Below are 12568 nucleotides of genomic sequence, written 5' to 3' on the forward strand. Positions count from 1 at the left end.
GGCAAACTTATAAGGGCTGCACACACAGCCCTCTAAACCATTTCTCTTTGCATTTGTGCCTCAACTAAAGATTTTGAAAATGACGACCAGACAGAGGCATATATTTTCTGCTACTGAGGTTCTGTCACAGATCCTGGAGGGTGAAAGTGATTTAGATGAGGATATGTCTGAGACTGAGAATAATGTTGAGGAGGACCCTGACTATGTGGCATCCTCCTCTGATGATGAGAATGAGCCTTTGAGATCCCACATTCTGACCCTCCTGTTGTTTCTCAACCACCAAGAAACCCTCCTGTCATCTCTCAACCACCAAGAAACCCTCCTGTCATCTCTCAACCCCCAAGAAACCCCCCTGTCATCTCTCAACCACCCAGAAACCTTCCTGTCGCCTCTCAACCACCAATAAACCATCCTGTCATCTCTCAACCACCAAGAACTGGCATGTTCACTTCCAAAAATGGAGAACTACTATGGTCCGGATCCCCAGTTGAAAGACAGGGTAGACTTAGTGCTGCTAATGTCATCAAAATGGTTCCAGGCCCCACCAGATATGCTAGCAGTCATGTACAAGACAAAGTCTGCATTTGAACTCTTCATAACACCGTCAATGCAAAAGGATATTCTTGAGATGACAAACTTGATGATGAGGGGAGGCATGTGTATGGTGACAATTGGAAAGAGCTGGATGTGACCCACTAGCAATCATATATTGGGTTGCTTATTTTGGCAGGAGTGTACAAGTCAAAAGGTGAAGCAACAGCAAGCCTTTGCAATGCTGACACTGATGGGGCAAATTTTCCAGCCACAATGTCTCTGGAGACATTTCGTGTTTTCTCCCACATTATACGCTTTGATGACAGGGAAACAAGGCAGGGTCGACAGGAGCGTGACAAACTTTCACCTATCTCGTCTGAATGAAGAATTGATACCCATGGGTACCTAGTTGAGCTGTTATGGTCATTTTTTATCAAAACTCAATTCTGGTGACTAATTTACTTTTTATTGGTGTTTCTTCATTTTTGAATAACTGTCATATGTTACTTATTGATGTTCTGAAGTGTTTTCTGAACCTAAACATTGACCTGACATTTTTAATATTTTTAATATTTTTTCCTGGGGTCAAATTGACCCCGAACATAAAATGTTACTATGCTTGATAATGAAAGGTGTGTTTCCTTCCAAATGTTATTTTTCTTTTTTGATGAGCTCTTAATACCAACATAAAGCCCTGTAAACACCAAAACATACTTTGTTTTCCATTTTAGGTCAATGAATGAGATTGTACAGTCATTTGCATATTTCACAATAGTCATATAAAATCAATACTTGATGTATAAGGGGAGGATGGGGGGAGTCATGTTTTATTTACTGGGCTATTAAGATAATCAGTAGAAAGGCCGAGAGAGAAACTTTGGTAACACTTTCAGTTACAATTATTTTCTGCAGGTTTATGTCAAATTTTATGTCTATGTTATGTCAAATTGACCCCAAACATGAAAGTTGTTAGTTAATTTGAACATAATAGGAGGGTGAAAAATTGCTCCATAGGGGGCGCAATAGTGCCAATGCTTGGACCCCTCCCAACGCCACGTGCGGCTTTAATTCTTTATTTAGTTCTCTCTCTCTTTCTCTCGGTCATCCTCTCTCTTGCTCTCGCTCATTCTCTCTCTCTCTCTAAAATGCATTATCACTTGAGAACAACATTGTGGCCCTCATATTTTAGTCGGGTCAGGCGCAGTAACTTATAACTACCCTATAAAAGAGATTTATGTTTTTATTTGTGTCTCTTTTTACAGTGTGTTCCAAGTATGTGGTGTAAATGCAATGTAAATGGGGCTTCTGCGCTATTGTTTCGCCTTCACTATATCCAATGCCTTCCAAGCATGTGGCTAGTGATACCATTTCTGAGTGTTGGTCCTTGTGTAAATGCTTTTGACTGCACACGTTTTTAATCCAACATCTATTGTTTAGTAATGATACAGCCTTGCTATCATGGCCTACAGCACAGAACTCTTGGTATTTATTAATGTGAGTAAACAGAGACGGGCAGCACACCTGAAGCGCATGGTATTCCCCCAAGCAAAGTTTTTGCTGTTGGTTTTATCAGGAAGTGGCCAGGTGGAAGCCAGCGTGATGCACACTTCACAAGAGCCTCTCCGGGTTCGACCGCCTGACGCGTATAGTATATTAGAGACAGACAGTCGGCATATTCCTGCCTTCCCATTCGCTAGGACCACGCCGCCTTTGAAGTTCCTTTAAACACATTGGAGTAGCTGTTTTTGGGGTGTGTTTTTAGTTTGTGTGACATAAATCACAGTGCCCCCACCCCGCCTCCAGCTCTCGCAGGTCTCTCTGCATTCCAGGCCCAGAGCCTGGGTCCCAGTTAAACTTTTACAATTAAAATGAACAGAACTGTTCGGTCGTGCTCTCTTTTTACAGCCACATGTTTCGAATGTAGGAGTTTCCCGCTCAAAGTTCATTTGGTGTTTGGTAGTCTCTTCAGCGCCGTTCCAGCGCGTTCCACGGAAGTGCAGAAACCTAACGTTGGCTCGCGGCTTAATTTTCCTGTCCCGAACGCAGACCCGCCGGCCGGGCAGCCGCATAATAATGAGCCTGTGCGAACCACTCCTAGCTCGCGTCCGTGTTTGCACGCCGTATAATCAACATCGAGGAGGAGCCGCAGTCAGAGAAGGCTGTTCTCTCCTTGTCCTTGGCTGCTGCTTCTCATTAGCGCCGCGCTGGAGATCCGTTCGAGCAAACGAAAATGCACCTCCGCTCCATCCGTCCTTCCGCTGCTCGCGCCGAAGTGCAGACAGTGCAGTCAAAACTGCGCTCTTTATTGTTCCGCGCGCTGCGTTTGGGGGTGGAATCTGGTGGCTCGTTGAAAATGCTTTGTTCTTCATTAGCCGGCCCGCCGCGCACACACTCTGAGGAAGCTATAGGAGAGAGCCAGCCACATAATGCGGCGTCTGGGCGGAAGGTTTCCCGTGCTTTGATAGGCTGCCTTGTAGCGTTTTGACTAATAAGGCGCCGCGTCAAAGGAGCCACGTTTATTGAGGAAATTTATGAACACAGCGTATTGTTAAAAATGTTCTATTGTTCTCCTAATACGTCTTGGAGTTTTTCCCCCCATTACCGTTTGGTTTTCCTCCCCCCTGTTTCCAGTCCCACCCACCCACCTCCCCCCCCCCCCTCCAGAGCACAGTGTAAGTTTGAACTTCTTAACAATCCAAGAACTCGGAGCGTCTTCTCAGGCGCGTCCCTTTCTCTTTGCGCGCGTCCTCAGACAGACTTGAGTCGCAGAAGCGCGATGTATTTTTAATTGCGGTCCCGCTGCAACGGGGGTCTTCTCCTTGATTAATATATCATTAAAGTGCGCCGCGAAGGCACGCAGGATGAAATAATGATGGTTTTTCCACATCGGTGTTTGAATTTCTTCTGTGCGCTTGATAATGACCTACGCTCACCAGAGAGAAAAGGAAGCATAGGAGTTGGGGGCTCTCTTCTTTTTTTAATTGGTGTGCAAGGAGAGCAACGTGCGCACACACACACATACACACGCACACACACGCACACACACACACACGCACACATATATTAAAAAAAAGATCAATATTAATTAAGTTAATGGCGGCCTCTTTTCCGCTTGGCGAGACCTTTACACGAGCGGGAGCGGGCGCTACACGCGGGCGGCGTTGTCGGGAGCAGCGGTTGCCAGGCGCGGGGGTTGTAGGGTTGGTGGCGTGCAGCGGGGGGAGGAGGAGGAGGAGGAGGGCGAGCCACCGCCAGGCCCCGCAGACAGACAGCAGGCTCCCGCCGCCGGAGCAGCCGCGGAATGCTAATGAGGGAGGAGTCAGGCCCCAGAGGTCAGGGAGCAAGTCAATCATTTCGCCCATCGCCTCGGCGCGGAGGATCAAATTAGCCTGAAAAATTCAGCTGCTGGGAGCGAAGGGCGAGCAGCTGTCAGGGGCAGGAGCGCCAGGCACTAATGAACCAGATGAATAGTGCAAAAACTCCAAAATAAAAACAGGACAGTTGACATTTTTCATCTGTCAAAACAGAGGATGCATGAAAATACAACGGTCCTTGTTTAACCCTTTGCTGGGCGCGCGCGCCGTTTCCTCTTGGAGAATAAGCGATTTAAACACCCCCACCCCACCCCACCGCCATACCCGCGCTCTGCGACGCACGTCCGCACGCAAAACGCATTTAAATTTCCCCCCCAAAGTGTCGCGCGTGCCGCTGCGTTCGGTAATTATTCCGGCTAACCGCGCGCTGGAACGTAGCGCCGCGCGCTAGCCGAACGCGGCCAGATGTTTAGGTAAATATCGCAATTTGAGGCGAGAGGCGCGGCCCCTTATAAATCGTTTTTTTATTATTTTTTTTAATTTTTAAGAGTCGCCGGCGCTTCGTTCTCCCGCTCAGAATGGCGGTAATTCTGATCGCCTTCGCCCGGCCCGCCGCGCCTCCTCCCGTCGTAATTTTTTTCCCCCCGCGCGACGAGCGACTGTCAGGCGGCGCGGCTTCGCCGCGTTCCCTCCCTCGCGCGCGCAATTACTGTCACACGCGGCGGCGGCGGCTCGCGGGCTGATCGGGGAATAATGAAAATGTCCGGGCTCCTGCAGAAAGAGAGTTAAATCTGTCAGGAGAAGATCACACCGAGGCGCCGTCATTTTTCTCTCTCCTGCCTCTCCTTTAATGTGACAATATCTCTCTGGTTTATCTGTAATCAATTCGATTGTGTCCAACAAAGCGTTCTCTGAGACGCGTTATATCTCCCTACCCCCCCTCCCCTTATTTATTTATCCACCCGGTAAAATCCACACGGTTCCAGCTCGGCGTAGGCATCGTGATTGGCATTTTATTATGAGCTGGGAAAGGAGAGGGGATTTTTACCCCCCCTTTTTTTGTACATGTGACAGGACCGTATAATAATTCCTGAGATGCCTTTTAAAGCGAGGCGCTAACAGCGGCTGGTTCTGTTTAAAGAAGCGGTGCGGAATGCAGCGGCGGGCGCGCCGTCTTAATGGGAGCCTCCCCGTCTCCGTGGGTAACCGCTCTTCTCTCTCGGGGCCCCTGCCTGGGTGGCGTGGGGACAGTGGGGGGGGGGGCGGGGCTATCCGTCCTGTGGGTTTGCTGGAAGGGGTGGGTCGGGTGTGGGTATGGGGGGGGGCGTGGGCGTGTGGGGGTGGGGGGTGAGGATGGCGGGGCCGTGTTCTTCCCAGAATGAGGATTATTAGCAGGTGTGCGGCGGGGTGGCTGACTCCACGCCTCTCCGCTCCAGGGGCTGGACCCCGCCTCGCTCTGACACGCGGCCCGCTCGCCTCACTCACCTCGCTCGCCTGTCCCCCCCTCCTCATTTTAACTGTGTGTGTGTGTTTTTGTGTTTGTGTGTGTGTGTGTTTGTGTGTGCGTGCCTGTATTTGTTTGTGTGTGTGTGTGTGTGTGTGTTTGTGTGTGTGTGTGTGTGTGTGTGTGTGTGGCTGTTTGTGTGTGTGTGTGTTGTGTGTGTGTTGTGTGTGTTTGTGTGTTGGTATTTTGTTTGTGTGTGTTTGATTTGGTTTTTTTTTTTTATTGTTGTTGTTTTTTGTGTGTGTGCATGTTTGTATATGTTTGTGCGTGTGTGTGGCTGTGTACTTGGATTTGTGGTTGTTTGTGTTTGTGTCTGCGTGTGTGAGTGTGGGTGTGTGTTTTTGCGTGTGTGTGTGCGCGCGCATGTTCGTGTGATAGTGTTCTGCTGGCGAGTCTCCATTCTTTGTGTATTCGGATGTTAATGGAAATCAGTGTATTTATAATGGGATGGCTTCTTCCTTTTGTGCCCCATAAACAATCATTGAGCTGAAGACGTCCTGTTTGCTTAGCTCAATTAGCAAAGGATGCTAAGTGGGTTCTGTGTGTGAAGGCTTGTGTGCGCGCGCTGCTCTTCTCCTTTGATGGGGCCTCTCCCAGCCAGGGCCGCGGTTCTCCCCTGGATCCTTCCTGCACTGTAATAATTAACGTGCCGAAATGCCATACCTAACGACAGCCCCCTCCCCCCGAGTGTTAGGAGCGTCTTGATGGCTAAAATGATCATTTGAATGCAGACCGGGGATGTGTCACTATCGTTTTTGAAATGCTAGGAAGCTTTGTTCTTGTCGTCCCCAGATGGGTGACATCTATGGTGTTTTCTCGTTCTGTCCCCTCTTTGTCCAATCAGCGAAAGACGTTGCTATTGTGACAGGCATCTTAGGCCAGATGCATGCAGCTAATTGGGATCTGCATTGTGCAATCCCCAGGAAAGCCATTGTGAGCTGACATTAAATGAATGCAGTATTTTTTCCCTCAGCTTCATCACGCTGACATTGAGCGCTATCCGCACATTTTAATGATGTCGCTGATGACTGTGCAGGCTTTCAACTCTGCACTGTTCGCGGCACGTCACTCTTGCAGTAGTCTTCAGCAGAGAGCATGTTCCATTGCCGGTCAAAATATTTCAGCATATGTGTCCGTATTACTTACTTAGACTGATGCTTGCTGCTTGGGTGTGGTTTATCTGTGTGCTTGAGCGACATGCATGTGCGCACGCACACACACAAACACACACACACACACACATATATATATAGCTTCAAAAATCTTCCTGAGGGTGAGCAATTGTCAGGGGCAGGAACGTAGAAGATATGTTGCCACATTGATATCACAGTCATGCAACTGATGTTAAATTTAAATTCAGATTTTCTTCACTAAAATCCTTCTTCAGTGAACTATTTTTTCAGTAAACCTAACAAACTTACCTCTTATCAACAGATATAGAGGAAAGTGAGATCATAAATGTACTATTTTTAGACATGCTCCAGGGGTTACGATTAGTCTTGAAGAGTGGTTTATAACAGGATTTATGTCAGTGTCAGAGAGTGCAATTGGAGCTCAGGTTATGTCTGTGAGATAAACAGGGAAATAAAAGGATGCCTATTTTTGGCCGATGGAGGTCCTACAGTATCTGAGAAGTAATTACAGTAGCACTGGTAGAGCAACGCATAATCATTTATCATTATTATGCAATAAGTGGGTGGTTTTACCACTATGCTTTTGTAGTACCTAGACTTACTGAAATGGAAAAGGAGACCATTTAACACAAAAGTTTGTTCTGTAATTTGATGGTTGTATACTTTTGAATTTGAGTTTAATTGAAATATGCTAAAATATAAAGGGGCCATTTAAAAAAATATATTCTTATAGTCCAGCACACATTTTTCGAGTGACAGAATCTGTGTGTAATCCAGTTCAGTAAATTTGTGAAACACCCCAAGCCTTAGGTTTTCACAGGCATTCTTCGTTATCATTATGTAATCACATAGCCTAAATAGACATGGCATACCAAGGACAGCAGCCACTCCCGCCATGAGGTCACCCATACTAATGCAAGCTTTGTTGGTATGATGAATGATTTTCTTGCCGTAAAATGGCAATTGGCACGAAAGCAAGTTGTGGTACGGCCGCAGCTATCAGTTGGCGAGCGTGTGGTGTTCGGAACCCAGCGTTCCTGATTGATTGGGTTGCTAGGGAACTTCAGCCACTTGATTAAACACTGACAAATTACAAAGATGGTGTGCGAAAGGGGAACATCTGGAATGAAAGTGACATCTGGCATAATGCCTGCCTCCGTTAATGCACGTTTCACCAGCTCTTACTCAGTTGGTTCATGAGATTCACTGAGCATTCCTCTGCATGCCAATGCTTTGGCACCTTCTGTGTGAAAATCATCTGATGCATGAGCAAGCACTCAAGTGACTACATCTTCTAGGGAAGTGCTTTGTTCAACATGGGGTAGTGGGGGATTGGATTGTATCAAAAATGTTGTCTCTCAATATTGGTGTAGTCTCTGATTGCACAAAATAATGGGTAAAGAAGGAACAAAAATGTGGAAAAACGCATTGCTAAAATCTCTCTGTGGTCCATGCAAAAGCATATAATATTTTCACATTTTTGTCTTGTTACTCTTTTAAAAAAAATCATGAATATTGTAAACACTTTTAAGGTTTCTAGGCACTGAAGAATGCCTTTGTCAAAGCTCATCTTTGAACACATTGAACTGGTTACATAAACATAGCCTGAAGTTTATTGCTTGGTCTTATTATAAGTCAGGCTTAGGTCCAGCATCTAATTTCAGTTATGACATCAAGCTATCTTACTCAGTTACAAAGCCAAATTAGCTTTGAATTATGGGTAAATAGACATTGAACAAATAAACATGACAGATGTTAAAACTTGATTGTTTAGTGTCTGCAAATCTTAAAGCAGAAACCACATTACATTTAGCATATAACTGATATGTCTAACTTCACTTAGCCTTGGAGTGAGGAGGTTAAATGTGAGTCTTAATGTTTATGCAACTAACTAATTTGTGTTAGAATAGTCTTAGAAGAAAAATATGTCTGGCCCATTTAAAATTGAGCTTTCAGATGATGTCAGTATACATCTTAGTAAAGATTAGACATTAATTGTAAATGTAAATTATATGTATAAATTGTAAATAAGTATATATTTATCAGTCGGTTTAAAGTTTTAGGTCCACACAATGAATCTAAACTATATTGCAGTGGGAATACTGGGTTCATTTTAAATAAAAAAATTTTTTTTTGTTGTTTGTTTATTTATGTACAGAATACTGTAATGCATTTTGGGATGGCTGGCCCTCTGCCTCCGGTCTGCCTTTGTGCTGTGGTTTTGATGGTTGCTAATTTGTTTGAAAAGAAGGCATTCAGCTGAATGTGAATAGATTCATTCAAATCAAGTATATTATTAATATACTATTCTCTGCACTTTAATTTCATGTTATTTTTCAATTTGAATTTCCTTTAAAAGTGATTTGTTTTTATTGTGAAGCTGTTATAACCATAAGCACAATGTTTAGTGTTTTTCTGTGTATGTCTACGTTTTTCATTCTAAACATGTCACTGTGTGAGAAGTATGGTCAATAAAGTTATTCTATGTTGTATTGTATTGTCTCGTTCCCCACATTCATATATGTGTCACATCCAACTGGATTTTAGAAAACAAACAAATGCATGTGCACACACAGCCACACACACACACACACACACACACACACACACACTTGCGTTCAGTAAGATAGTGTGGACAGCATGAAGGTGTATTGATTGCAATCACATTTGGCTCAAATTTGTTGCATGGGAGTAATATTGTTTCCTCCTGTGCTGCAGCAGTGACTACCCTATTACATGTGCTGTTCTTTCTTCTCTGGTAGATGGCTGCGCTGCAGAGCCCGTTCTACGGAGACAAGATGAACCTGTACTCCCTGTGCAAGAAGATTGAGCAGTGTGACTATCCCCCTCTCCCGTCCGATCACTACTCTGAAGAGGTACCCAATCGCGTTGCTTTCCTCATAGCATTGAGGCCAGTCAGCAGAAACTCTTAGGCCTCTCTCAAAGTGGCCCTTGGCTACATTAGATATAGGTAGAACCTCAAAAATTGATACAACTGTGATCAATCCTTGCACTTGCCACTACCTTGACACATCTCCATTTGATTCTATGGTCAAAGTATGAAAAGAAGTACTCTAAAACTCATTCTGGTCTCTGTTGTTGTCCTCTTGTGTGCTCTATAAGAGAGCCTCCATGTTTCATCTGTCCCCAGTTTAAAACTCTGTGGATGGATCCGAACATTTAGAATACCCAGTTTTATATGTTTTTCCCACTATTATTCTGTGTCATTCTGCCATATTTTTGGAGGGAGTGTATGTTGCTGTTGGGGATTTTGGAGTGAAGGCAATGTCCTTTACGTGCACCATGTCTACCTTAGTTGTCACTTTTGTTCCTGTGGTTCTTCACATGCACATATTGTTTTTGTCTTTGCCATTACTACCTAATTAGCTAGATGCTAAGACTTAACTATCCTGCACCAGGCATCTAACTGTACGCTAGCTCAGTGGCTGTGAACTTCTACACCTGGAATTGATCCTTTCACCGAAACATGAATCTCACCTTCCTGTATCTTTTGCCCCCGGTCTTGCCTTCTCACTCTTTTTCTCCCCTCATTTCGTATGGCATTACTGTCATGTTTTTTTGACCTGCAACGGAAGGACAGGCGAATAATTGTGTAAGCATAACTCACGAAGCAAGCTGTCCAATGCAACCACAACGTAATCGAGACGATAATCGTAAAAATCATCTCTCTACCTGCTTGTGTAGATGCTTTGGAGCTGTACGTGAGACACAAACCAAGGCTTTGTGGACAGGCTTTGCGTGGTTTCCTATTGGGCAGTTTTTTGGTGGTGAATTGACAGAACCTATTTGTAGAAATGAAACGGTATCAAGATTGACTAAATATCATGTTCTCCCCTGTTGCTTTTAGGGTAAGGTGCCTTTCTGTGTATGGTGCATGCTGGCAAGATAGGGGTGTCTGTGTGTCATAGGCTTGCCTTTGTACCTTAGTCATTTGAAACCCCACATACAACCCCTCGTGAAAACATGAAAAAGGCCTAATAACCACCCCGTAACAAGGCCATTCCAATCACAGGACGAAAAGAAAAGACCTTGTTGCGCTCCCCATTGTCAGAGTGGCATTCCTCTCCCACCCTTCCCTCCGATATTTTCCTCCGCACGCGCTCTGTTTGTGAGGCCCCCAACCACAGCCTGGGTGTAAACAGCGTCTCTGAAGGATGGCAAAAAATGTCAGAGGCTCATCTTTGTTGTGTCATTTACCGTCTCCCTGGGTTTACTCTGCCCCCCGCCCCCCCCGGCCCCGTTCCTCCCCTGTCCGTGTAATGCATGAATATTTCACATATCGGCGTCCTCATCCCCTATTCTTTCTTGACTAATTTTCAGACTGCCTGCATTTGCATTTCACATGCCAGCTGATTAGGAGAAGCCGCACGCGGCGGCGGCGAAGCCTCGGCAGGCGGTTGCCATGGTGACCCCGCGCAGGATTTTTAATGATGATGCCGGCGGTGGCCGGTCTGAACCGCGTCTACCTGCGGCGGCGCTCCGGTTAGCCTCTCAGCAGCGTTTAAGTGCGACTTTGGGGCCGGGAGGCGTAACAGTGCCGGTTCACTAACATTCAGGGCAATTACCGTCGCGTTATAGAAATACCGAAACCGAGGTGGAAATATTGAAACAGAGTAAGAGTTTAGGTCCCTCATTTACCGGCAGCTTCATTCAAAATACAGCCAAACAGGGCCTTTATAATTTGTTCTGTTCGAAAACTGAATGGTCAAGGGTGTCTTGATTTAGGGCAGTGGTTCCCAAACTAGGGACACCATTGTTTATGCTGCTTTTCGTTCACAGTTGCAACTTCAGAATTTTATCAAGCTGTTTATTTTTTTCTTAAGTAGGTGCTTTTGATATGTAGAGGGATTATTTACCCTTTTAAGAAACATTGTCAGAAATAGATATGCATGCCATGAAGAATAAAAATTCTATATGCACATAGTGCTTATTGTGCCGTATTGCAAACTATTACATAAAAATAAATTTTTAATGATGAAATTAAGGAATTACGTGGATCAGTAGGCTCCTAATTAGGTTGTTCAACATGTGTTTAAGTTCTTTCTTAATTTCCCACCTTAGGCCTATTAAGCTTGTTATCATTTTCTTTGTCTACCAAATGGTTAGTTTTGATGGCCTTGTGTCCACACTTTCACCAATTATGAGCCTGTTGATTCAAATCAGTCTTTAATTTGATCAGTTAAATAATTTTGTTAACTTTGTTATCTTATTGTTTTTTAATATAGCGCAATGAGCACAATGTGAACATAATGTGGCTTAAGAGGGTAAATAATCCCTCTACATGTGAAAAGCACCTAATTAAGAAATATCAGCAGCTAATTAAGCATGTTAAAATTGTGGGATTACAAGCATGATTGGAATGAGAACTGGCATACACAGGGGTCCCCAGGACCAAGGTTGGGAACCACTGACCTAGGGGACATTACAGACCCGGCCTGTGTGGATAACCAGTTAAAATTAGGAATTTTTGTTTTTGTTTCCTGAATATGTTTCTGTAAATATAAATAAATATAAAAGTTTTCATGACTTATATTTACTGTGGACTATTATAAACTATCACTTATAATGCACTGCTTAACAGTCCACAGCACACACTTCCCTTGAGTGATGTCACAGTAGCAAGAAGATCTGCTATCTGATTAGTCCATAGATGCGTGTTAAATAGTTGTCATAGCTCTAAGTCCGTGTTTCTGAGTAACTTTTTATGACATTCATTCATTCACATTCATTTCCAGGTTTATTTTTTCCCTTATAAAATATTTCAGTGAGCCTCCATGGGCTGTGGTAAGGGTCAGCTTCATCATTCACTTACCACAAAATGGCTGACTGTGTGAGAAGTGTGCCGTTGTCAGAGCTGTCGGAAAAATGCCTGTATCAAGCACTTAATATTCAAAGTCTTTATATTCTGAGTACCCTCATGACATTTTGTTGATGGAAGAACTCCGCATTCCATAGAACATTATTTTCGATCTCCTCATTTGCAAACTAAATTTCCGAAAAGTACTTTTTTGGCGTGAATATAATGTGCTGTTATGAATTCAGTTAAAGTGGATCTTTTTTCT

At 44.4% G+C, this 12568-nt stretch overlaps 1 protein-coding gene across 6 annotated transcripts in view; it reads left to right on the forward strand.

Annotated features, from left to right (window-relative positions):
• Nucleotides 1-12568, forward strand: part of nek7 (NIMA-related kinase 7) — a 68108-nt gene that overhangs the window by 51517 nt on the left and 4023 nt on the right. For all 6 annotated transcript variants that reach the window (XM_064332056.1, XM_064332053.1, XM_064332054.1 and 3 more), the window contains one exon: nucleotides 9248-9361. In XM_064332056.1, coding sequence (XP_064188126.1) covers nucleotides 9248-9361 — 114 coding nt within the window. The remainder of the gene's footprint in view (nucleotides 1-9247; nucleotides 9362-12568) is intronic.

Source organism: Anguilla rostrata, chromosome 4, assembly GCF_018555375.3.
Source record: "Anguilla rostrata isolate EN2019 chromosome 4, ASM1855537v3, whole genome shotgun sequence".
Taxonomy (NCBI): domain Eukaryota; kingdom Metazoa; phylum Chordata; class Actinopteri; order Anguilliformes; family Anguillidae; genus Anguilla; species Anguilla rostrata.